Raw genomic sequence first — 27273 nt, forward strand, 5'->3', positions numbered from 1 at the left:
ATCAATATAAAAGTGATGGACAACACCTTTAAATTTGTTACATTTTATATAATAGAAGACTTGGTGCTTTTGGTTTAACTTTGTGGCTTTCAAGTTAGGCTACCCTACTGGTGGGGTGCTGTAACCAATAAATAAGCTCAGCTGCTGAGTGGGCGCTCCATCTACACTGGCAGAGCTGCTGGGCTCACATGCTGTTGACTTGACATCAATGACAGAAGCTAATAACACACATCAGAAACAGCAGCAGAGCAGAGATTTGCCTGTGGACCCAGGAAAAACGAGTACAGTGACGTTTGCTTTTTATACCAAATTGCCCCTTTGGACAATAATTAACTGAAAGGGGACAACCTCTTTAAGTCTGATTTCATAAATGTCCAATCTCCATAGACCTTTAACTATTAAATTCCACAAACAATCAAAAAATATCACTTTATGGTTCAATGTCAGTTTCGTGAACTGTACTACATTATTTTTAAAAAGCCACTTTTCGTTGTCAGGTGTATTTTAACGCCTTCATGTCATTTGACAGATATATGTCCACTAGATGGAGGCAGGCTTTGCAGCGTTGAGAATCTCCCCCTCATGTGCTCACCCACCTATCCACTCTCTCTTTCCCCATGTGCTGACTTCTCATGTCTGTGCTATCTTCTTTGACCTGTCTACCCCATGTGCTATCCCCCTTGTCTGCTGTCTCTCCTTCCTGTGCTGTGTTCTCCCTTCATGTGCTGTCCCGTTTGAGCTGTCTCCCCCCTGTGCTCTGTCTCTCTCACCCCTGTATCTGACCGTGTACAGAACACAACACAGCTCCTGGGCAGGGGAGGAAGCAAAAGACAATACTGACATTACAGCAGGAGATCCCAGAGGATACATTTTGTGAGGTAAAATATTGGTTAAAAACCGTCAGTGAGTTCTGCACCGGAAAGCAGGGGAGTTGTGGAGTGGAGGAGGTGGGGTGCTGGACGCGCTGGAGCCCTCACGGTATCTGACATAAACGGCCGGTGACTTGCCTGGAGATCACTGCCCCGGGAGCTGGAGGTGGTGAGGGGGCTGGAGTGCAGTGGTGGCCTGAGGCTGGATCCGGACCCTCTCTGCCGCCCTGGAGACCTGGACCGCTGGTGGCGGGAAAAGAGCTTAGTGACGGCGGCCATCTTGGATCTCGTCTGAGACTGTGGCGATGGAACACCACAGGCTGAAGTGCCACAGATTGAAATCCTGGAGCGGTTATCTGGTCTGCCTTCAAGGAGGATCTACAGGTCAGAGTGAATGTCCGGCTCCTTTCCCCTTCGGCTTGAATATGTACCCTGATGCTGACTGAGGACATTAGACTTGTTGTCTTACTATAAGCAGCATTCTCCTGCCACCTAGTGCCCCTTTTGAGAACTGCGACTGTTGCACATATTTTCACAACTGAAGTTAATAGAGAAATGACTTTGTGAGTCTTTTTGTTTCTTCTTCTATTGATGTCCGAACAGCCACCATTATCTCCTGACGGCATATTTTCTGATTGCATACGAGACTTCTCCTTATATTAGATACATATTTCTGAGACGGCGTCATGGGCCCCTCCAAGGCACAATTAGCTGCTGACAAGCTTAATTCATATGCTAGGGGCAATAATTCAACGACCATGCAGAAGTCCCCTAATAAATCAGCTCAGGGTGAGGTATCAATGTCACAAGAAACGGAGTGTATGGATACAGAACCTACCCTGAAACAAGTGTCTGCACAATTGATGACTGCCATCCAGGGCAGTACAGCCTTCCTGACAGGGAAAATTGAGGAGGTTAAAACAGATCTGGGACTCCTCTGTAATGATATGTCAAATCTGGGAGACAAAATCCAACAAGCGGAGGATAGAATTTCGAGCCTTGAGGACCAAACAGCACCTTTGCCCGAGCGTATTAAAGTACTAGAACAAAAGATGGAGTTGTGTGTACAAAAGCATGACGACCTTGAGAACAGACTGAGGCAAAATAATATTCGCTTTGTTGGATTGCCGGAAAGGGCTGAGGGAAATAACCAGAGTGACTTTGTGGAGAGATGGATCTGTACTCTGTTTCCGGATGCCGTCTTTTCTGCTGCCTATGCGGTGGAGAGGGCACACCGGGTATCTGGAAAACCGAATCCCCCTGGAGCCCCTCCTAGATCCTTGCTGGCCAAATTTCTTAACTGGAAGGACAGAGACTATATCCTGCAACTCGCACGAAAGGCCCAAGTAATTAAACATGACGGCACCACTGTGATGTTTTTCCCAGATTTCTCAGCAGATTTGCAAAAGCGAAGAGCCTCATTTACTTCGGTTAAGAAACGTCTTAAAAGTGCTAATGTAATTTATTCAATGGCGTACCAAGCCAGGCTTAGGGTCGTGGATGGTGAGAGAGTAATCTTCTTTCAGAACCCGGCGGAGGAGTGGATCTCCAAAAGAGAAAAACGCCATAAGTAGTAAAGATAACATATGTTAATGTGGTGACCTATACGGGTGCCTTCACTGTGTTGCTATAATGGTTGACAATAATATTTCTAGTACTATTGGTTTATGTATAATTCTGATTGGATGTTTTGTATTGGTTGTCTGGTGCGGTTTTACGCCCCCCCCCCCACACTCTGATTGGATATCTTATCCTGCTGAATAATTGTGATGTGGATGGCAGTAAATGGATATGTGACCATTCTACATAGGCCTGGATCCCTATTCTTACTGGAGGTACAGTTGTGGCCAAAAGTATTGACACCCCTGCAATTTTGTCAGATAATACTCAGTTTCTTCCTGAAAATGGTTGCAATCACAAATTCTTTGGTATTATCTTCATTTAATTTGTCTTAAATGAAAAAACACAAAAGAGAATGAAAAAACACAAAAGAGAATGAAGCAAAAAGCAAAACATTGATCATTTCACACAAAACTCCAAAAATGGGCCAGACAAAAGTATTGGCACCCTCAGCCTAATACTTGGTTGCACAACCTTTAGCCAAAATAACTGCGACCGACCGCTTCCGGTAACCATCAATGAGTTTCTTACAATGCTCTGCTGGAATTTAAGACCATTCTTCTTTGACAAACTGCTCCAGGTCCCTGATATTAGAAGGGTGCCTTCTCCAAACTGCCATTTTTAGATCTCTCCACAGGTGTTCTATGGGATTCAGGTCTGGACTCATTGTTGGCCACCTTAGAAGTCTCCAGTGCTTTCTCTCAAACCATTTTCTAGTGCTTTTTGAAGTGTGTTTTGGGTCATTGTCCTGCTGGAAGACCCATGACCTCTGAGGGAGACCCAGCTTTCTCACACTGGGCCCTACATTATGCTGCAAAATTTGTTGGTAGTCTTCAGACTTCATAATGCCATGCACACGGTCAAGCAGTCCAGTGCCAGAGGCAGCAAAGCAACCCCAAAACATCAGGGAACCTCCGCCATGTTTGACTGTAGGGACCGTGTTTTTTTCTTTGAATGCCTCTTTTTTTCTCCTGTAAACTCTATGTTGATGCCTTTGCCCAAAAAGCTCTACTTTTGTCTCATCTGACCAGAGAACGTTCTTCCAAAACGTTTTAGGCTTTTTCAGGTACATTTTGGCAAACTCCAGCCTGGCTTTTTTATGTCTCGGGGTAAGAAGTGGGGGTCTTCCTGGGTCTCCTACCATACAGTCCCTTTTCATTCAGACGCCGACGGATAGTACGGGTTGACACTGTTGTACCCTTGGACTGCAGGGCAGCTTGAACTTGTTTGGATGTTAGTCGAGGTTCTTTATCCAACATCCGCACAATCTTGCGTTGAAATCTCTTGTCAATTTTTCTTTTCCGTCCACATCTAGGGAGGTTAGCCACAGTGCCATGGGCTTTAAACTTCTTGATGACACTGCGCACGGTAGACACAGGAACATTCAGGTCTTTGGAGATGGACTTGTAGCCTTGAGATTGCTCATGCTTCCTCACAATTTGGTTTCTCAAGTCCTCAGACAGTTCTTTGGTCTTCTTTCTTTTCTCCATGCTCAATGTGGTACACACAAGGACACAGGACAGAGGTTGAGTCAACTTTAATCCATGTCAACTGACTGCAAGTGTGATTTAGTTATTGCCAACACCTGTTAGCTGCCACAGGTAAGTTACAGGTGCTGTTAATTACACAAATTAGAGAAGCATCACTTGATTTTTCGAACAGTGCCAATACTTTTGTCCACCCTCTTTTTTATGTTTGGTGTGGAATTATATCCAATTTGGCTTTAGGACAATTCTTTTTGTGTTTTTTCATTTAAGACAAATTAAATGAAGATAATAAAGAATTTGTGTTTGCAATCATTTTCAGGAAGAAACTGAGTATTATCTCACAAAATTGCAGGGGTGTCAATACTTTTGGCCACAACTGTAAATACAAGCTATGGAGCTTATAGGGAGGTGACAGGGACTTCCAATACTGGGGCATTGATGTTCTACTCCCTGGTCCGGAAACTCGGCGACCCTTTGGGTCTAGTAAAAACTGGGAGACCGTACCAAATCCAGCGATGCTCTTTTTGGGGATGGGAGGGGGTTGGGGGAAGCAGATTTTAAGATATGCATTAAATCCGGTACTATTGTTATTGGTGGTTCGGGTTGAGTGGAGGAGGAGATAGACTTTTCTTATGCCTATGCTTCAGTTCGGAGAAATGCATGGGCATCTCTTGTTTTGTTTTGATGGCTATTATTGGTCAATAACTTTTAGTTTAATTATAAATCTAGTTAAAAACCAGCATTGCGCCTATACTTTATCGTCTGGGAATGTTCTGTATGCGATGGAGCTGAATACTTCAGGAATGAATATTACCCTATGTACAGATTTTTTACGAGGTCTAAATGGCATCACTTAAACTCCTCTCATAGAACATTAGGGGGCTGGGGAGTGCTAGGAAGCGGAATATGGTGTTCTCTCAGATACGTAAAACGCATGCGCAGATAATATGTCTTCAGGAAACCCATTTGACTCCAGACACTATATCTAGAACAGACAAGCTTTATGCTTGATAACATAACTGTACCCATGCTATCCGGTTTGCAAGTAGTATCCAAATTTAAATATTTAGGCATCATAATCAATCAAAACCCGATCGGTGACCTTAGGGATAATATATGTCCTCTGGAGGATATGATGAAGTTTGAGATATGGTCCCAACTTCCCCTATCCGTAGTGGGTAGGACTGGATTAATTAAAATGATAATTCTCCCAAAGTGTTTATATATGCTAGAACGTACAGTACATCAATTCGGGTCCCTAAGGGTTTCTTTATGAAACTGCATAGCTTGATGGCAACGTTTATGTGGGGCTCATCCAGACCTAAATTAAGTATTAACTCCCTACAGAGACCTAAAAAACAGGGTGGATATGTAGTGCCTGATCTCTTCTTATATTATCTAGCTGGTCAATTACGTTACCTAAAAAGTTGGTTAATTCAAGAAAGACTCAATAATGCAGAATCTCATCTCATACATATCTTGGACGGGCATACGCCATTGGCAATACTAGAAGGTTCATACAGACCACCCCAGGGCTTGCTGTTTGCACATAATTTTGCAATACAGGTTTGGCGGGAGAGTAAGCGTATTGTACAGTTTACTGATCAGGTGGGGGAGACTCAAATATGGGATAATTCTGAATTTTTGCATCTTCAGAGTTTGCAAGATCCAAATTTCTGGAAGCAATATGGAGTACTGTCGCTCAATCAGATTTTCGAAAATCAAATCTTTTTACCATTTGAACAATTTCATGTGACGTTTGGAATTCCCCATAGGGATATTTATAGATATCTGCAGTTGAGACACGCCATACAGTACCAGTTCACGCTTCCTAGAATATCTAAATATCCGTTGATAGGAGTATTGTCGACTCAAGGGCCCACAGGTGTAATATCCTCCCTATATACCTTCCTGTTGAACTCCAAGATTGCGTCCACTCAACTAGCTGTAGAGGGTAAATGGAAGCATTTAATCCCCTCTATTACAGATGATCAATGGGAGGATGCAAAGGTGGCGCATATGGTGGTATCTCCAGCTGCGAACAACAAGTTAATTCAATTATATATTCATCAATCCTATTTAACCCCAAGTAGGCTATATAAATTTGGTAGAAGGACATCTGATGAATGTCACAGGTGTGGGGATGGTGGTGCGGATTTCTGGCATCTCATTTGGAACTGCAGAATTATCAAAAGATACTGGAATGATGTGATAGCTACTTTGGAGCGGATAATTGGAATACCGATTGAATGTTGCCCAGAGTTATGTATTCTGGGTGTGGTGGATGAGGAAAGATGGACCCATTATGATAGAACTTCCTGGAGAAATATTCTATTTATGGCCAGAAAACTGATAGCACTGAGATGGATGGGGGGGAAATCTCCTTCAATTTGGCAATGGAAAAAGTTAGTGAATGATGTGATTCCATACAAAAAAATATACTATATAAGCATAGAGGGTGCCCCCGGAAGTTTCACAGGATTTGGGAGAGATGGTGTGACTCACCCTTGACACATCTGGCCCCTGATACTATAACCTCATCAATTTTGCGATATAACCCCTGAAACATACCTTCTTAAATCCATGAAAGTGATGCTATGAGTGATCTTAGGAAAGAGTGTCTATTATAATCTGAATAAATACAGACTCAAATTCTGATAAAGAACCTGCTGGTCTAATGGTGCAATGCTTTGTAGAAATGTGATACTTTATTTGTATTGTTTGTTTATACTATTATTGAAAGTATGCTTCCATATCTACTTTGGATGGTAATTATATGCTGATCTGAATTCTATACTGCATTATTATTTGCTTGTTGTATTAATTTGTGGAATCTTTCAATAAAAAGAGTTTAAAAAAAAAAAAGTCAGTGAAATATTTTACCTCACAAAATGAATCCTCTGTGATCCCCTGCTGTAATGTCAGTATTGTCTTTTGCTTCTTCCCCTGCCCAGGAGATGTGGTATGCTCCGTACACGGTCAGACACAAATTTTAAAATGAACTTTCGTTCGTGGGAAAGCCCCTTTAATGCGACCGGCTTCCTCTGCCTATAGACACGTCGCGCATCTGCCTCCAGGATCAGCCAAATGATTCACTGCACCTGTGCGGAATTCACGCAGGCGCAGTGTGTACCGCGCAAGAGGCTGCGTGAGTGTGAGAGTGTGCGTGTGTGAGAGTGAGAATGTGAGTGTGTGAGTGTGCAAGTGTGTGAGAGTAAGTGTATGAGAGTGCGTGATTGTGTGATGTGTGTGACTGTGAGAGTGTGAATGTGAGTGTGAAAGTGTGAGTGTGTTTGAGTCTGAGTGTGTGAATGAGTGTGAATGTGAGTGTGTGAGAGTGAATGTGTGAGTATGTATGTGAGTGTGAATGTGGGAGTGTATGAGTGTATGAGTGTGTGTGTGAGTGTGGTGCGTACGGCGTATAGAGTGTGTGTGTGGTGCGATGGTGTTCCGCTGGTGGTACCGCGCAATAGGTTGGTACCAGCAGCAGTTTCATATTGAGACACCCATCACTTGGGTGTCCCAATATGGCGGTCAGTGAACTTCCTCCGCTTGGAATTCTTGGATACGGTGACATATGGACAGAACAGGAATTGAAAACATTACAAGGCAATTATATAAGTAGATAATCAAGAAGGCGTTCCCACAATACAGAAATATCATTGTGATAATGTGGGCTCAGGAGCTGTTCCCAAATACTACTGAGGTTTTGTATGCCCAGCCATGAGCAGGTTCTAGCAGACCATTTGCTACTGTCAAAATGATACACCTAATTAACAGCAATACAAAAGTATTGCAGTGTATTAGACCTGCTATAAAACTTTTACGTCCCATAGTGGAATTACGGTAAGTGAATTTAAAGGGATATTCCAGTATTGGAAAACTCCTGGTTACTAAAAACAAACTGGGCTTTACTCAGCATTCATAGTTCCAGCACTCAGTCTCTGCAGCAGCTTCTGGTCTCTGCTATTGTCTAATGTAGGAAGAACAAAAAAAGGAGAAAAGGTATCTCAAACAAAGACATAAATAATGTCCACACATCAAATTATGTTAAAAAAAACATATGGCCCACCCATTTACTATTCTTTCCAGTGAAAGCCTTTATAAATGTTCGATTGTAGTACTCAGTGAACTCCTAAATAACATCCAACTAACAAAGAAAAATTGGAGTACTGAATTCAATATAAAGCTATGTTTAATACAATAGAAACTTAACATATAGCAAAAATGTAATAACAATTGTACAATGAAACAAGACAATTTCAGAAAACCATAAAAACATCCCAAAGTATTTTTCTGGCCACACGACAGCACAGAAATAACCCAATAGATAAGACAAGTGATGTGAAGTGGAATAGCTCTTAGCTATTGGGTTATTTCTGTGCTGTCTTTTGTATAAATATGTTATCCTTCAGATTTTGTATTAGTCTAGCCTGATGAAGAGACCTGCGTAGTCTCGAAAGCTTGCAACTTGTTACCATCTTTTCAGTTAGCCATTAAATGGTATCAACCACTGAGGACTCTGAATTCTAAATATTCTTCTATCTACTGGCTAACAGGGTACAAAGATATATCTCTTTCCTGAACTCAATATATACAGGCAAGTTAACGGTAAGTAGTTATCCATAAAGAGGACCATTAATATTAGTCCAAAGAGCAGGCATACTTGTAACCCCAAACTATTTACTATAAAGATTGGTTAAATAACATCAAACCATACTGGTACCATAAACACCCCCCATACCCTACTTCACAGATGAACTAAATAGAACCATTAATACCTATATAAAGTGCTTACCTGACCAAATATGACAATATAGACAGAGTGTTTGTTAATGAGCTACAGTGATGGCCGGATAGTGGTCAGACCTCCTACACAGGCAATGACATCAAACAGAACAGCCTGTTCAGACTGATTGTATTCTATGATAGTCAAATCCAATGTTTAGTAATTTGGCTTACCGTATGTACTGGTGCAGAAAGTGGTCAGCCCTCACCAAGTAACAGCAACATCCCTAATCACATCTACTACTCATAATGAATCACCAGAACAACTGAAAGCTGTTTAGAGAAGGAACATTCTCACCGATTTTGTGGATCCGGATTCAGAAGTATTAGGTTTCCCAGCAGCACTGTAGAACCCCAAGAGGCGATCAATCCTTGTAAGGAATATTCAGGCCCTAGGGGTCCTCAATAACTCCCGCTCATAGAAGGGCGGTCAACAACTAACTCTCCAATCCTCTGTCATGTCTAACATGCTTAGTTCACTAGGATCCATCATGAGACTCTATTGCACAATATTAAATTGGTAACATTGCTTGCATGCCATGATACCGGCTATGGAACAAGTATCGATCAGCCTAGCACAGTGTACCGTAATTGATAGGGGGTGGCCTTATTGCTGGTAGCTGAAAAGCTCCTCCCAAAGAAATCCAGCAATATCCAAGCTCCAAACGCCAAATGGCCCTCCATTCTGAGCCTCACAGCGTTCTCAAGCTGCAGTTAGGGCCCACATGTATGGAATTACTGTCTCAGGACAAACCCACTTGCAACATCCTCGGCGTGCTTATTTCTGATAAACACCTGAAAGCTAAAAACACTCAGACACCCATAGATGAATTCCCAGGGGGATGCAATTTCTGAAATGGGATGGCATTTGATGCTATTCTGGCACTTTAGGGGGCTATACAAATGCCACCTGCAAACTATTCCAGGTAACTCTGCACTGCAAAAGCCAAATAGCGCTACTTGCCTTCCAAAACCCGTCATGCACCCAAACAGTCGTTTCCTACCTACAGTGCATTGTGGTTTTGAGGGAAATTACAAAACAATTATAGAAAATGGACTCAATAATTTAAGTATTGACAAAAAGAAGTTTGGGGAAAATGCAACATCTAATGGAAAAAATGTAATTTTTATCTTCAAGGCCGATTGGTATAACATTTTTTAAAACACTTTTGGTGTCAACTTGTTCACTACACCTCTAGAAGGATTTAATGAGGGGTGCAGTTTGTAAAACGGAGTGATTTTTGCTGGGGGCTTCTGTTCCGGCACCTCAGGAACTCTGTTAATATGACATGTAACCTGCAAGGCATTTCAGCAAAATCTGCACTCCAAAATGGCGCTCTGTCACTTCAGTGCTCGGCTGTGTATTCAAAAACAAGTTTCCGACCAAATATGGGGTGTTGCCACTCAGGAGAAATTGCATTACAAATTTTATAGCTTCATTTCACATGTTATCCTTTGTTAAAATGAAAAAATAGGGGCTACTGAAAAATTTTCGCGGAAAAACTATTTTTTTGGCTTCAAGTCCCAATGTTTAAAAAATTCTGGGAACACCTGTGGGTTCAACACGTTCGCCACATACCTAGATGTATTTTATAAAGTGGAGTTACTTGTGGGGGGTTCCTTCTATTTTGGCCCTACCGTGTGCTCAATCAGTACTGTTCACGTAGAGTATTGCAATGTACGGGAGAATGTTATGATTGAGTCACCGTAGGAGGCAAAAATAGAAATGCTAGCTAAGTCCAGAAAACCAGAGAAGTTGGCAGCTATCGGATTGCAGACCCCTGAACCTATCAACACAACTAGCAGTAGCCGTGGGGGGCTCCTACGATGCCCTAGGCCCCTCGATCACAGCCGGAGGACTACATAGCCTAAAGACAGAAAGGGAAATCTAAACTGCCCCAGAGCAGACCCCAAAGTAAAAGGCAGCCCCCCACATATAATGATGGTGAAGCAAGAAGAAAGAACAAAACACAGACAGAAAAATAGACTGAGCAAAGATGGGGCCCACGCTAGCTTAGATAGGAAAGGACAGGAAGGCTGCTGTCTGCAATCCGTGAAAACCCCTATGAAAATAAGAGCCAACAAACTGACAGTAAAAAAGGCCCTGAAGACGCTAGGCTTCAAAAAAGCTATGTCAGTACTCAGGAATATTCTGAAGACAGAGCAACAGGCAAAAGGAGATTCAGCTCACCCCAGCAGGGAATGGCAGAATCCAGAAAAGCAAGGAAAACAAAACACTAATGCAAAAAGGCAAAGCAGAAATCTTAGCTTTAGATGAGCAGGAATCAGACTGGTTTCCTAGAAGTCCACAGAGAAATCACCCGCAGGCCAGAAGGGCGTCGGCAGCCTTATATCCAGTCATTAACTCCACTCAGCCAGTCATCATCATCAGCCCCAGGTGTTTGACAATCAGGCTCACTACCTTTCTTCACCAGAAGAGGGAGTTCCTCGGGCCTCAGTAGTGAAGGGGAAAATGAACTCACAACAGGAGAAATTGCATAATAAATTGTGTGGTCCATTTTCTATTACCTCTAATGAAATTTTTAAAAAAAAAATGAGACTAAAGCAAAATTTTAGGGGAAAAATAAAATTGTAATTTTTTTATTTCACTTTGTGTTAACTCTGGTAAAGCACTTGAAGGGTGATGATGTCCATTTTAAGGGCTGATCTCCATGCTCCCTGCTTGCCATGTTCTCTCCTTTTCAATATATATAGATCCCCAAGAGATCATCGAATATCTTTGGGGAATATTTTTTTCCTTTATTTATAATTTTGTCCTCACTGTAAGGGTATGTGCACACGCTGCGGATTCTACTGCGGATCCGCAAGCAATGTACATTACAGTGTTAATCAATGGGTTTTCAAAACCGCAGTGCACATGCTGCGGATTTTTCCACGTGGATTTGCTGCGGTTTTAAATCCGCAGCATGTCAATTCTTTCTGCGGATTCTGCTACGGTTTGACACCTGTTCTATTGTACAGGTGTCAAAACGCAGGGGAAAAACACAGGCAAATCCGCAAGTAAAACGCAGGTCGTTTTACCTGCGGATTTACCAGCTAATCCGCGTGGAAAAATCCGCAGCACAATCCGCACCGTGTGCACTCACCCTAAAGTATAACATCAGACTTTCCTATGTATTTCAGACTGTGACTCAGTCCTTTTTCAGGGATAACACAAATGAAAACATTCACCGTGTTACAACCATTTCAAGGATCGAGCCGTTCATAAATAAATTGCAATCACATGAAGCATAGTAATTCAAATTCCTGGCTCAAAAAATTGCTTCCTATGAAATGGTGCAACATAGTCTATAGAATACTTTATGTGAAAACACATAGGTGTTCATAATAGCTGAGCAATAATACGTGTAAAAAAAAAAAAAAAGTATGACAAAAATATGATAAAAGCAAAAAAAAAAAAAGAACATCAATCCATTCAAGAGACAAATAGATCCAATAAGTCAAAATAGACAAAAGCAATGAAACAAAAAATTACACTAAACTGAATAGCTGAAAATCAACATGGAAAAATTATTTTTAACACTTGTACAGTAAATAGGATTGTTGGATATTTTTTACATTCGTTGTACTCAGTCTCCCTACAAAAAAAAAATGTATATATTTTCTATATCCCAGAAACTACATAAGACAATATTTGGAAAAAAACAAGACAGATGATACATTTACTGCATGCAGAAAAATGACCCATTAAAATATTTAATGTAAATGATAATAAAAAAAAAAATAAGCATTAAAAAAAATAAAATATTTATAATCAATTACATTATATATGTATAATGGGTAGAGATGGGTGAACCCGACAGTAAAGTTCGGCGTCCATACCGAAAACCTACTGTTCGGGCACGGCCAGGAAGTCAGTGTTACGATTCGGGTTCAACCCCCCCACACACTGAGTGTTTTGTCCCGAAACCATCGATTGTGGATACTTCATGCCAGACCTTGGAAATCAAGGTCCCAGAGTCTGGAGGAAGAGTGGAGGGGCACACAATCCAAGCTAGGGTTGTAAGTCCAAAAGTTAGGAAAGAAAAATTAAAAGAGGTAGGAAGTAACCGACTTTAACGACCTTCTGACAAAAGATGAAGAACAAAAGCAATATGTCCTGCAAGTTGTAAGCAAATGCCGAGCATTATATTCTGATGTTTCAAAAACTACTTTAACAAAAGCTCTAGAATAGATTGGATAACTATGTAAAATTATCAACTCATGTAGGTTAGCGTGCTCTGATGGTTCATCTGTGCTACTGAGCAATTTATTAGCCATTAACAACTTTTCATTGTCTGTAATGGTGGGATCAAAAAACAATAATCCCACCAACTCTGCATTCAAATACCACAAATGGTTCGAAAATTTGGTCAGGGCTATTTCTGCAATGTTGTTGTCACATTCTTTATAGTCTAACAGACTATGCAAAATACCTAAATCTTAAAATACCTCAATTTGGATTTTTTCAAACTTTGAGCGACGAGCGGCACGGGTTAACGTCGTTTGATCGAGCTCAAATTTTGGCTCTCTCAATATCTGGAAAGGGGAATCGTTTTGTGGGGTCCAGACGAACAAGATTCTGACATTTTTTCCCCCCCATATGAGATCCGGTCACCCTAGTGGGACACAGCCTCACAGTGTTTTCCAGTGAAGAGCCTGCTGAAGGCAAACATCCAACACAAACAAAATAGATGCCTAAATCATTCTCATCTTCTAACACTTCTGGAAAGGCTTGTAGACATTGCACTAACAAAACTGGAAGCAAACACTTTCACCTAACATGTTATAAACTATAAATGGTCAACTTTCCAAGCAATCAATAATGAGGTTTCTTAAGACACAGACAGTGTCTGAACTTATTGCTTTTTTCACATTCCAGCTACTGTATGACAGGAACTGTTCTACATCCTCACTGTAGCGTACAACCACTAAGGTGGATTCACGACTTACGCAGGTTCCGTTCTCTAAGACTTACTATTTTGCCTTGTGTGATTTTACGGAAGGCTTAATAAAGCAGACTACAGTAGATGGTATTTTGGTCCAGGCACATAACCCTCGCCCACTATGAGTTCTGGCATCTTACAAATAAGGGCAACTAAGAGGCTGATTTCTGTGAAGTCTTGGGGGAGGATACTTTTCTGCCCAGTGTTTCAGACAACTTCACATCTGATTCACACTTTGCTTTCATTTCCTGACGACAAGTCCCTTAGTAGTCAGCAAGAGGAAGTCGCATTCTCGAGAGCATCTGCACAGAGAACACGGAGCACTATAGTCACTATGATCTGATGGGTAAGTGCCAATGGCCAGTCTTTTTAGAAATGCAAGCTAATAGGGAACAGATTGCAGTTACTGAATTCTTAACCCTTTCTCCTGTAATTATTGAATGGAAATTTCAAACTGGTTCAGCACAAAGATTGTTCAGATATTCTGATAGACTCCACAGCTGAATCCTTAAACAGAGATCATACTGTCACCTTACACATATCTGTATGTATAGAAAAGCCAACATGGCTTTGTATGGAGCGTTTCAGGAGCACTTTGCTCTCAAAATCACAGGGTATAGGATCTTATGATTGTAGTAGAGGCCACAGAGATATGGTGCTTTCCACTAAATAACATTTAGCCTATGCTGTACAAAGGACATGCATAAGGATACAGGTCCACCATTGTCACTTATTGCATCAATGGTTATGGCCATCAGAAAGACAAAACCATCAGCCATTTCTAGGTGTATTAGTACTCTTAGTCACTGATGAAAAATATTCAGGTACATAATCATACGGAAACTGTAATCTGATTCATGCTGCCCAAGCCACGGGCAGCGTGAATCAAAATGTCTCCACTATGGTGTTACAAAGACAACACACTTAGAAAAGTCAGTTTGGGACTTGGATGACTAATCCAAGACTTCTCCTCACCCCACTCCTCTAGTCTGTAAGGTCTCTCTAACGCACAGGTGACCTGCCCTGGACTAATCATCCTAGTCACCTCATCCCAGGACGGTTTATTAAAGTATGTTTTCTCAGAAATGACACAGCATTTCCAAGTAGAGTATACAAGGCGCATGCAATAACAGGTTCCCTCATATATGTGCATCCACTCCCATCAGTGACTAAAGCTATGTACCCACGTACGCAGAAAAAAACGGACTCCTTCCCAGGAAAAAGCGCATTTTTTATGCGTTTTTTATAGGAGCATCCTCCTGCTCATAGAATATAGTTAGAAATGCGGATTCTTCTGCAAAATTAATAAACATGCTGCATTGTTTCTGCAATGCTTTTTCCGCAGAAAAAAACGCATCATGTGCACAAAAATTGCGGAATTTAATAAAAAGAATGGGATGATTCTTGTATGCGTTTCTGAAGCGTTTTTGCCAGGAAAAACACTTAAAAAAGGCGAAAAAACGCTTACGTGGGTACACAGCCTAAGAGCAGAGCCTTCACAAAAAATGATAACCGCAAAGTTTTATGGGTTTAGTTGATATGTAAACAAGTAATGTTGGGAAGTGTAGTTCAAGAGTGCCATTAATGAAGGGATGAGGACACTGGCACCTTGATCCATATGTTTGTTTCAATGAAATTCAGTAAGAGTAGCCGCCTGGGCAGTGGCAGTGTGAACTTCCTTGGCCAGCTCAGGAATTTGGCATCTTGGGTGTTTTTGATAGCTATTTTAGTCTCAGCTTTACACCTTCCGCACTGTCTATGTGACATCAGTGCTGCAATCAATAACAAACCCTAAGAGCAGCGGAGACCCAGTGGTGGACCTGGGACGGTGAGTAAATCACGGTTTGTTATTTGCATCATTGGTATAAATACAATCTAATACCAAACTTTTGTTAAGCCTTTATGGGAAAAAATAACAAAAGTCAAATTCTGATTTTTTTTTATATTTAATATTTTTTGCTTTTTATATGCTCTACAATTACCAAATTTACGTAGTTTTATTTATGTTTTATGACTTTTATAGAATGAATACTGTTTGAAATAAAAAAAAAATCATTTCTTTTTATGTTGTTATATTCTGAGACTCATAAATTTGACATTTTTCTAGCAAATGAGCTGTATCAGGGCTTACTTCTTACATGATAACATGATAAAATACAGTTGCCATAGATCCCATTGTGGGGTACAGAGTGCCTTGTAAAAGTATTCATACCCCATAAACTTTTCCACATTTTTAACATTACACCCACAAGCCTAAATCTTATTTTATTGGGCCTTTATGTGATATATCGACACTAAGTAGCAAGTATTCATGAAGTGTAAATGACACGTTTTTAAATCATTTTAAAAATATAAATCTGAAAATGTTTGAGTCCCTGTGGCTGCATGCTTGCCACTGTTTGATAATCAATCCCCGCATGTGTTGCGGCTGTCTAACAGTTGCAAAACATGCACCTGCAGTGACTCAAGCATATTATCCAAGCAAGCCAAAAATACTCGAATAACATAAGATAATTTGCAACAGTAATTGCAAGTAAGGGCTCATACACACGTGAGAAACTCGGACGAGTCTCGCACGTCAATACCCGGTACTGCCGCCTGCACTCGGATCGGAGCATTTAGCTAAACGCTCCATCCGAGTGCCTGTGGCAGTGCCGGGTATGGCCGTGCGAGACTCGTCCAAGTTTCTTGCATGTGAGTATGAACCCTTACTTGCAATTACTGCTGCAAATTATTTTGTTATTCGAGTATTTTGGGCTTGCTTGGATAATATGCTTGAGTCACTGCAGGTGCATGTTTTGCAACTGTTAGACAGCCGCAACACATGCGGGGATTGATTAACAAACAGTGGCAAGCATGCAGCCACAGGGACTCAAACACATCATCTGAGCAAGTCCTAAACACTCGATGTTATACAAGCATGTTCACTCATCATTAATGAATAGGTTTTGATCTAAACCGGGGGGAACCCAACCTGAACTTGAGAGCCACATGTGGATCGCGAGCCCGTGATGTGTGACTCGTGGCAGGCTGTCAGCTTGATGCATTCGGATCAGGTGTAGCAAACAGCTATTAAAGGTAGATTTCTAGATGGTGAATTTTGTGTGTAGCCCTGCACAGAAGAGCAGATCTGAATTGGGGTAAGATAGGAAACCCTGGAGCTTGGCATACTGCCTTGGTGTGATTTCAGAGGAAAAGCTTTGGATGTCATTATACCGGTTAAATGGGCTCTGGTTGTCACTACTGTGAGTGGGGCAGCAGATGGATGTGGATTGTGACCCGCTCTCAGAGCTGAATGTGGCACTCCAGTTCATAAAGGTTGGGGGCTACTGATCTAAACCTTTCCATTGTAGCTCTGGCATTATGTTTAGGGTCGTTGTGCTACTTGAAGATGAACCTACGTCCCATTCTCAAGTCTTTTGCAGCCTCTAACAGGTTTTCTTCCAGGATTGCCCTGTATTTAGCTCCATCCATATTTCCATCCACTATGACCAGCTTCCCTGTCCCTGATGAAGAAAAGCATCTCCACAGCATGACACTGGCACCATGTTTGTTGGTGGGGATGGTTTTTCAGGATGAAGTGCAGTGTTAGTTTTCAGCCACACATAGGGTTTTTCGATTTTGCCCAAAAAGTTCTACTTTGGTTTTAAGTCACCAGAGCACGTTTTTCCACATGCAAGCTGTGTCCACGACAAAGCTTTATTGCTTCTAAAATGGCTTTCATTTTGTCACTCTTCCATGAAGGCCAGATTTGTGGTGCATACAAATGATCGCTGTCCTGTGTACAGATTCTCCCACCAGAGCTATGGATCTCTGCAGCTCCTCCAGAGTGACCATGGACCTCTCCAGCTGCTTCTCTAATTAGTGCACTCCTTTGGAATGTCAGATTAGGTGAACGACCATGTCTTAAGGCCCCGTCTCACTAAGCGATCTCGGTAGCGAGATCGCTGCTGAGTCACAACTTTTGTGACGTAACAGCGATCTCACCAGCCAGATCGCTGTGTGTGACAGCGATCAGCGAGCGGCCCCCCTGCCGGTATCGCTGATCGCTGGAAGAAACCTCTGGATATTTCTTTGGTCGCTGGTCTCCCGCTGGCCAGCACGCATCGCTGTGTGTGACAGGCGGGAGACCAGCGATCAGCTGTAAAAAATAATAAAAAAAATAAAAAATATAGTTATTCTCACCTTCCGACATCCTGATCAATCATCTTGCCTCTCTCTACGCTCCGGCCCCAGTGATCCTTTGCATGAATGACCGTGAGATGTCACGGTCTCGAGGGATAACAAAGTCTCGCGGTCATTCATGCAAAGGATCACTGGGACCGGAGCGTGGAGAGAGGCCGGATGGCTGAACAGGACGTCGGAAGGTGAGAATAACTATATTTTTTATTATTTTTTACAGCGATGGCCAGCGATGCTGCACGCTCGGCATCACTGTGCTGATCGCTGGTGAAGCTGTCTGTGTGACAGCTCACCAGCGATCACATAGCGACTTACCAGCAATCCTGACACCTTGATATCGGTGTCGGGATCGCTGGTAAGTCGCTTAGTGTGACGGGGCCTTTAGTATATTGGCTACTGCGCCATACTCCTTCCATTTTTGGATCAGTCCTACGTGAGATGTTCAGAGCTTGGGCTATTCTTTTTTGTTATAACCTAACCCTGCTTTACCCTTCTTCACAACTTTATTCCTGACTTGTCTAATGTATTTCTTGGTTTTCACGGTGCAGTTTGATCCCTAATTTTCTCAAACAAACCTTTGAGGACTTCACAGAACAGCTGTAGTTACACTGAGAATAATAATACACAAGTGGATTCAAATTACTAATTATGTGATTTCTTGAGGCAAATCGTCACTCAGGATTTCATTTAGGGACATCGGACTACAGGGGTCTGAATTACAAATGCACGTCACAATTTTCAGCTTTATATTTTTATAATAATTTGAAAACCATGTATCATTTCCATTACACTTTACAAATACTTGCTATTTTGTGTAGGTGCATCATATAAAATCCTAATAAAATACTCTTAAAGAAGCACTGCCAATCAGAATTTGCATCCTCTTAATATGTTGCAGTCATAATATTATATGGCACTGTGTACTTACAATTGCTCATTTCCCTTCTACCCAGCTAATTCTTGTAGTTTGTAAGCCCTCGTGGGCAGGGTCCTCTCATCTTCTGTACCAGTCGTGACTTGTACTGTTTAAGATTACTGTACTTTTGTTATACCCCTCCTCACATGTAAAGCGACATGGAAAAAATGGAGCTTTAATTATAAAAAATAATAATTCTTCTGTTTTTCGTTAGGTCTATGACATCACATGATTAAAAACAAACTAGCTGAATCCTTCTAAGTTCTATGTTGAAACAGGAGATCAATGTTCCCTGTATGAGTCATAAGTCACTGCAAAAGTTTCGGGAAGGGGAAAAGAGGGAGCAGCTGGGTCAGGAGTTGAAGAGGGGAATAGTAAATGCAGGGAAAAGATATGTCATAATTCTATATAGAGCAGAGAAAAGAAGAATTAACTGTATAGAAGGGTAAAATGAGCAATTGTAAGTACATAGTGCTATATAATATGATGTTTGGAATATATTAAGAGGATACAAATTTTGATGCTTTAAGTTTGTGGGTGTAACACGACAAAATGTGGAAAACGTTTTAAAGGCACTGTATGATATTTCTACCACTTTCAATTACAATTTTTTAACTCCACTTACCACTTAGAATAAGGTAAATGCCACTTTTCTCTGTAGGACAGTATGATAATGAGAATACCACATTAAGTTAGGTTTTTTTTGTCTTTTTTTTATAGGGGAATGAACACAAAACTGGAATTTTGCATTCATTTTTTTTCTCTATGCAGGATAAAGAAGATATAGTATGATAGTAAAGGTCAATATGATGGCAGTGTTTTATAATTTATACACTTTTTTATATGTTTTTCTTCTTTTGTACATTTTTTTTTTGCATCATATTCTGAGATCCACAAATTTCATTTTACGTGAAGCAAAAGGAACAAAAATGGCAACTCTTATGTTTGTTTTTTTTATTTTTGTTTTGTCATCACCGGGCTGGATAAATAATGATATATTTTTATTGTCACATATTTGGATGTGCTGACACACAATGTGACTTTTTGGGGCGTTAGTTTCTTAGTAAGCACTTAGAGAACTGTCATTTAGATTTTACTTAAATAAAACTGAGGCTCTAATTACAAGCTACTTTATAACATATTACCTAGTTCTGCCTCTTTGATGCTGCTCATTTCCCTTTCTTTTACTCCAGTAGATGTGTGTTGCTCTGTTCCATCCATACTCCGCTCAGTACAGGCTGAATATGACAATGTCAGAGGGTTTAGTCCCCTCTCCAGTACTCCTGCTCCACATTCATTCCATAGTGTTTCAGGAGAGGAGAAACTGACGGTTACTATGGTGGAGGAAAGTACTTCTTAGGCTACGGTCAGCCAGCCTTAGATTTTCTCATGCTAGAGAATCGGCCGATTATGCTAATGACACTCGTCTCAAACTCAGCCGAGAGTTATCTTAGTGTGGCCAGACTCTTTCGCATGAGAATCAGAGGACAGATGTGGAAAATACAAAGAACTTTATTTTGCCGTCTTCCCCGTTGTCTGAGTCTACAGATGTCCAGCTGCACTCAGATAACATCCGAGTGCAGTCTGATGTTTCACACCCACCCGTTGACTTATATAGACACGTATGGTCCAATTATCAGATGAACTCAAATTTAAATATAAAAAAAAAAGCACTAGTCGGCACTGCCCTATAGTATAACATGGGGATGAGTGCTATCCGTCAAACATTGGATAGCACTCAGCCGTCTTAAATGCTCGTGTGACTGAGCCCTAACATGCACGGAACAAAAATGTATATCTTTTTACAATATTTTTATGTCCCATAATGGACTTAACCACGCAATTCTTTGATTGCATGAAAAATACTCTGCACTACTCATATACTACAGAGCATTACCATGCCCTTCAGTATTTATACAGACAGGAAGCAAAATATACCATGTCACTACTCTGTTATGCATTGCTTTATGGCTGCCCTGAAGTCGTTGTTAGGCCGGGATCACACATGTGAGGAATACGGCCGAGTCTCGCATGTTAATAACCGGCACTGCCGCCAGCACTAGGATCGGAGCGTGCAGCCACATAGCAATACAGGTAGCCACACGGTCCGCTCCTAAGTGCCAGCGGCAGCGCCGGGTATTAACATGCGAGACTCGGCCATATTCCTCACATGTGTGATCCCGGCCTTAAGGGGATTCTGTCAGCACGGGACGACTGTTCAAACCAAGCACAGGCACTCAGTGCATCAGGGAGATGCCAAACATTTAAATACATCTTTCTACCTGCTTATTTTCCATCTATATCCACCCATCCCTGGATCTATGAAGCCAGAACTGTCAGTAAAGGAAAGGGTGATGGAGATAGAAGGAAAGCCAGCAGGTGGGAAGGTGCACATCATTGATTGGCCACGCCTTAGTGCACTGAGCGGCAGGACTACGTTTAAACAGTTATTCTGTGCTGACAGAGTCCCTTTAAGCCTCCAGCTGCCATAGCAGCCATTGGCAATAGTAGCCTTCGCGATCCCAGTGTGAATAATCACTGCATTTTCACATCCAAATGGAAAGTGGCAGGTCAATTAGGACTTGAAAAGGTAGTGAGCTGACGCAATGAGATCAAGAATACAAGCTTAAAACCTGCAGTAACCCTCCACGACCAGCTCTGCCCTCACCTACTGTATCCTCACCCATTCCTTGTAGACCCTCGCGGGCAGGGTCCTCTCTCCTCCTGTTCCAGTCGGTGACTTGTTTTGTTCAAGATTATTGTACTCGTTTTTATTCTGTATACCCCTTCTCACATGTAAAGCGCCATGGAATAAATGGCGCTAGAATAATAAATAATAAGAATAATACAATGCCAATAGCATAATTTGCATCAAGATTTTGGATCCCAAATTCAGTGAGAAAACGAAGAGATACCAAGCTGCAAGTGACAAACAGGAAAAGACTGAAGGCACGGACAATCGTAGGCACTTAGTCTTAGAAGATGCAATTAGTCAGTGATTCTGTTTGAAGTAAAACTGGTTTACATGTGGTTGTGGCCTTAAATGCCGCCGAGGACTTCTCCATGAAAGATTATTTAGAGCATTAACCATCAGAGAAGTATAAACTGCAGCATGGATATAATCACACGGCAGTAAACACTGACTAGCATGCAAAGGGAAGTTTCCATTGTACAAAAATCCCATTAATGAAACAGGCTTTCGGTCCTTTTATGGACTACAGTGGTGACCAGATTACTGTAATTAAAATGTTTGGAGTTTAAAACATTTCTTGACACAAATGTTTCCAGAAAGTCAAAGCATGCAAAAAACATGGCAGAAAGTAACAAAAATAACGTTATTTTTGTATCTAGTTTATAAAACAACATGACATCTCAGATGATAATTGTAAGGCGACGATCAGGGAGATCTAAAGCATCCTCCGTGTCATCTCAATAGAGCTGGTCTGCCCATCAGCTTTCTGAACGTTTTCATTTGTGAAAACCATATCGAAAGTACTATTGCGGGGTTTGATTCCACTTCTGGCTTTGGCTCAAAGAACTGAATGTAAATCGCTGACTTTTTGTTCTATGAACTTGGTTAATAGAGTTGAGATTCTTATAAGCCAGGCAGGATGGAGGAATCCAGGTCGAACACCATTCCTACAGTGGGTACAGAAAGTATTCAGACCCCTTTATATTTTTCACTCTGTTTCATTGCAGCCGTTTGGTAAATTCAAAAAAGTTCATTTTTTTCTCATTAATGTACAACCCTGCACCCCATCTGGACTGAAAAAAAAACAGAAAGGTAGAAACTTTTGCAAATTGATTACAAAAGAAAAACTGAAACATCACATGGTCATAAGTATTCCAGACCCTTTGCTCAGACACTCATATTTAAGTCATTAATGAGAAAAAAATATGAACTTTTTTGAATTTTCCAAATGGCTGAAATGAAACAAAGTGAAAAAATTAAAGGGGTCTGAGCACTTTCCGTACCCACTGCATACATTCTGATTAAATGTATTAATGACTGTAAAATATATACCGTAGATTTAATTTTTGAGTCATATAATTCAAATTTCTGCACTTCTGTTTGACAGCTCGGAATCTGTATATTCTCCCATGAATACCATTTTGGCAAACTGCATACAAAATAAAATAACGTAATATTATAAAAACAAAATAAGTAATGCACCACACTCACAAACTTAATATCTTTAGGGCACTGGCAGACGATCGTATTTTCAGTTCAAGAGCAATCTGACAAAACGTTGGATCGCACAAGGACCAATGTTATTCTACGGGCACTGAAAGTCAGATTTTCTTTCCTTGGATCGAGAAAAAAAAAATTGCTGCATGACAGAGCTGGATCCAATTCTCCCTGTCTGTCATGCTCTCAAAGACAGTCAGGAAAGCCTCAACGTCGTCCTCCTCAGTCATTTTCTGCCAAACCTTCCTGTACTCCTCCCACGGATACTGTCACTTTAGCTAGCAGAAACTGCGGTATCCCTGGCCCGGAGAGATTCTGTCAAGAGATCCATCTGCTGCAGAAATGGTTGCTGCTGCTTTAAAGGGAACCTATCGCCAACTTTGTCCCATATTAGATAAGGCCAGTATCTACAAGCCTTCATGTACAGCATTCTATATTGCCGTATATCTGCTCCCAATCCGTCTGCAAGACAAGAAAAAGATCTTTTATAATATTCAACTACGGGGCGGTCGGGTCCGATGGGCATAACTGTCTTGGTCAGGTCCCTTCTTGTGATGCAGCCCTCCTTCTTGCTTTGTGTGGATGACGCGTCCTACATCATCCACGCAGTGTCCCCGGCATCGTGCTCATGTGCAGGCGTACTTTTCTCTACCCTGTCGAGGGAAGAACAAAGTACTGCAGTGGATATTTGACGGGGAAAGGTCACAGAAACCCGCGCATGCACATTTCAGTACTTTACTCTGACCTGGTCAGGAGCGCAATGGCAGGGACAGTGTGTGGATGATTGAAGATGTGTCATCCACACAAAGCAAAGGAGTAGACCAGCAATACCGATTTGACCTTACTGCCCCACAGGTGAGTATAATCAAAGCTCTTTTTCTTGTCTTGCAGGCCGGATTGGAGGCAGATATAAAGCATATTAGAATGCTGTATATCGGGGCTGAATGGTACTGGCCTTCCCATATGGGACAAACCTGGTGACAGGTTGGCTTTAACTCCTGCTGCTACTGTTGATACTGCTGGATCAGGAATTTGTTAGTTTCCTGTTGGGTCTGCTGCTGCAACTGCAGATTGGCCTGGACCAGCTGCTTAACAAGCTCCTATATGCTTTCAGACTGGGTTTGCTATGCTATAGCTGCTATTACCCAAGACATTCAATCTTTACATGGTAATCACCCATGCTCTTTGGGACTATGCCCGCATCCTCCACCAAATGAAGAGATTTACACTCAGCAGTAGGTAGTGTTCACACAGGCAATGCGATTTGGTCCAAACACGTGTAGTTTTATTAGTTTCATAAAATTGCAAGGGGTTCAAAATAAAACATCCTTTTCTGTGCACAAAGGTATCAGCAAATAAACAATTCATCCAGCAAGCACATATATGTCAGTGCGGGCTCACCCAAACAGATTACAGTCCTCTCCCTCTCATCTTGTGGCTGAGAATGCCAACGCCAGAGTTCTTTTCTTCCTTCCAGATACAGCTCATATTTGTTGGTCACTCACTAGCCCCAATCCAAGCCAATCTGCTCAGCATCCTCAGCAGATTGACACAAATTGAACACATGTCCAGGTTTTAGTCAAAGCTAGTCAGGTACATCTAATAAAAACCTGCAGTGGTAGGATTTAACCCAGTCGTACCTGGCTTTCCTACAGATTTTAACATAATTCCTTTTTTTAGCTTTTTAAACAAAGAAATAGGTACAACAATAACTTAAATGTCCGTAATGATGGTCCAGTAGGATGATTTTTTTTATAGGGAATCTGCCTCCATGTTGTTACCAACTAACCTGTTTTGATAAAATCACTGTTTTATCAGAAGGAGATTATGACTAGAGGACTAGTAAACCGGCGGCCATGTAGTCCTCCAAATTCAAGAGCTCTGTATAACCCAGCCTCCAACAATGATTGGGAGCTTTCTGCCTGTGCACAGTATACACAGAAAGCTGACAATCAGTGGTGTTGACAAGTTTATACACAACTCAGCATTCAGAATTCTCGTAGATCTGCAGCAGAGAAAACATTAATTTCATCAAAACTGCAGGAAGCAGGCCAGTAAAAAAATAAATAGCTGGAATCAGGGTCTCTGATCCTATATCATGCTGCACTCAGGTGAGATAGCAAAAACCTGGTGACAGATTCCCTTTAACAGATTTGCTGGTTCACAATCAAAACTAGCAACAGTTTTGACTTTAACATCAGCTACACCAAAAAGTGTTAAGGGCCTGTCACACTAAGCGATATCGCTAGCAATATCGCTATAACTTGTGACGTTATAGCGATATTGCTAGCGACATCGCTGTGTCTGATACTTACCTACGACCGGCTCCCCCCGCTGGTTATCGCTGATCGCATGAGAACGTCCTGGACCGCTTCTCGTCATCAGCTTCCTGCGGCACTTCCTGTGGAGAGACGAGTGACGAGCCTGGAGCCGGGCGGGAGGACGCAGGATCGCCTGGTGTGACAGGTAAGTAGCGATCCCCGTCCCCAGCGATGTCGCTGGTGAGATCTGCCTGTGTGGCAGCTCACTAGCGACCACTTAGCGATGTACCAGCGATCCTGACCGCGTCATATCGCTGGTCGGGATCGCTGGTACATTGCTAAGTGTGACAGTACCTTTACAAAAAAAAAAAAACAGAAAAACCTGTTTTTCGTTTTTTTGTTTTATTAGTTATTCTTGTTCGCACAATATTTGCTATCATGCTTGTCCTTAACCTCTTCCAGACAAATGATGTACATGTATGTCCTATGTCAGGTGAAAGATGTGGGCTCAGAAACTGATTCCTATCCATAGAGGACTACCTCTAAAAGCAGAGGCTGGAGCTAGCTCCGATCAGCCAAAGTACAGTATATCCTCCCCTTCTAACGCTGGTGCCCCAAAACTGGTACACATGGTGAATCAATTTAACAGGCTCTTTAATATCTTGCACATATTAATAAAATAGGTGTAATTGTGACTTTCAATGGATAATCAGCTGCACTGCTTATGGGTATCCGTATCATGTTTCTCTCTCTCTCTGTTCCTTTAGGGACCAAGTTTTATCTGTGAGAGATAATAATGGAGAATGGAAATCAAAGCCAAGCCATTACTCTGCATATCTGGCAGTTTGAAGAATATGGAATTACGGCACTTGTATATTACAGCATTGTGCTGCCTGTCGGACTCTTTGTTAATATTACCGCACTTTGGGTGTTCAGCTGCACGACAAAAAAAAGAACAACTGTGACGGTGTACATGATGAACGTGGCGCTGCTGGATTTAATGTTTCTCTTGTTTGTTCCTTTCCGTATAATATACTATGCCAAACAATCCTGGGACTTTGGAGATATCTTCTGTCGGATCATGGGTGCCATCACCGTCTTTTACCCGAGTGTCACGCTGTGGCTCCTTGCCTTTATAAGTGCTGATCGATACATGGCTATTGTGCAGCCCAAGCACATCAAAGAACTCAAAAACATTTCTAAAGCAATGGCGGCGTGTTTTGGGATTTGGATAATGACCATTGTAACCACAACCCCTCTGCTTTTTGTATACAATGACCCAGATAAAGAATATAATTTTACCACTTGTTTAAAACTGTTTGACGTCATCCACTTCAAGCAAAACAAAATTTTGAACTATGCTCGCCTGATATTCTTCTTCCTGATCCCTCTATTGATCATGATAGGGTGCTATAGTATCATAATCTACAGTCTAATCAGTGGAAGAACATCTCGACTCAAGCCGAAAGCAAAGAAGAAGTCAATCCGTATCATAGTGACTCTGATCATGCAGGTTCTGGTCTGCTTTGTGCCCTTTCATGTCTGCTTTCTACTAACAATGATTCAGGAACAGGAGAAATACTACCTCTCATTGGTGAAGGTGTGCACCTTCCTGATGAACCTTAGCACCTGTCTGGATGTGATCCTGTACTACATAGTCTCCAAGCAGTTTCAGGCTCGAGTCATCAGTGTTATTTGGTATAGGAACTATCTACGCAGTGTGCGAAGGAAGAGCATGAGATCGGGCAGCATCCGCTCCCTGAGCAACATCAACAGTGAAATGATCTGATCAGTATATGCTTTACCATGTACAAAAAATAAATCACTGTATATTATAGATTCCTTTTACCCCAAGCATATTAGATTTTTTTTCTAAAAGGGATACATACATAGCATAAAGTTGAGGTCCTCCTAAAGGAAATTACAGGCTTACCCTGCATAAAAGTATGAAAATGAGCCTTACTCACCCCTTGCCACTACAGTGTTGCCTCTCCATCAAAAGTAGCATGGGACCA

At 41.5% G+C, this 27273-nt stretch overlaps 2 protein-coding genes across 4 annotated transcripts in view; one reads left to right on the plus strand and one right to left on the minus strand.

The window, feature by feature from the left end:
* Nucleotides 1-27273, minus strand: part of UBAC2 (UBA domain containing 2) — a 273789-nt gene that overhangs the window by 198396 nt on the left and 48120 nt on the right. The gene's annotated exons all lie outside the window — the stretch shown is intronic.
* On the plus strand, nt 13857-27106 carry GPR18 (G protein-coupled receptor 18). The gene is made up of 2 exons (XM_073569528.1): nt 13857-14056; nt 26026-27106. The coding sequence occupies exon 2, from the start codon at nt 26055-26057 to the stop codon at nt 27045-27047; it is 993 nt and encodes a 330-aa protein (XP_073425629.1). The 5' UTR covers nt 13857-14056; nt 26026-26054; the 3' UTR covers nt 27048-27106.

The sequence above is a fragment of the Dendrobates tinctorius genome, unplaced genomic scaffold (assembly GCF_039654945.1).
Source record: "Dendrobates tinctorius isolate UK_male_01 unplaced genomic scaffold, ASM3965494v1 ptg000026l, whole genome shotgun sequence".
Taxonomy (NCBI): domain Eukaryota; kingdom Metazoa; phylum Chordata; class Amphibia; order Anura; family Dendrobatidae; genus Dendrobates; species Dendrobates tinctorius.

Bases quoted from the DNA above. Each gene is read 5' to 3' on its own strand.
- GPR18 (XM_073569528.1), top strand. From the start codon at position 26,055: ATGGAGAATGGAAATCAAAGCCAAGCCATTACTCTGCATATCTGGCAG.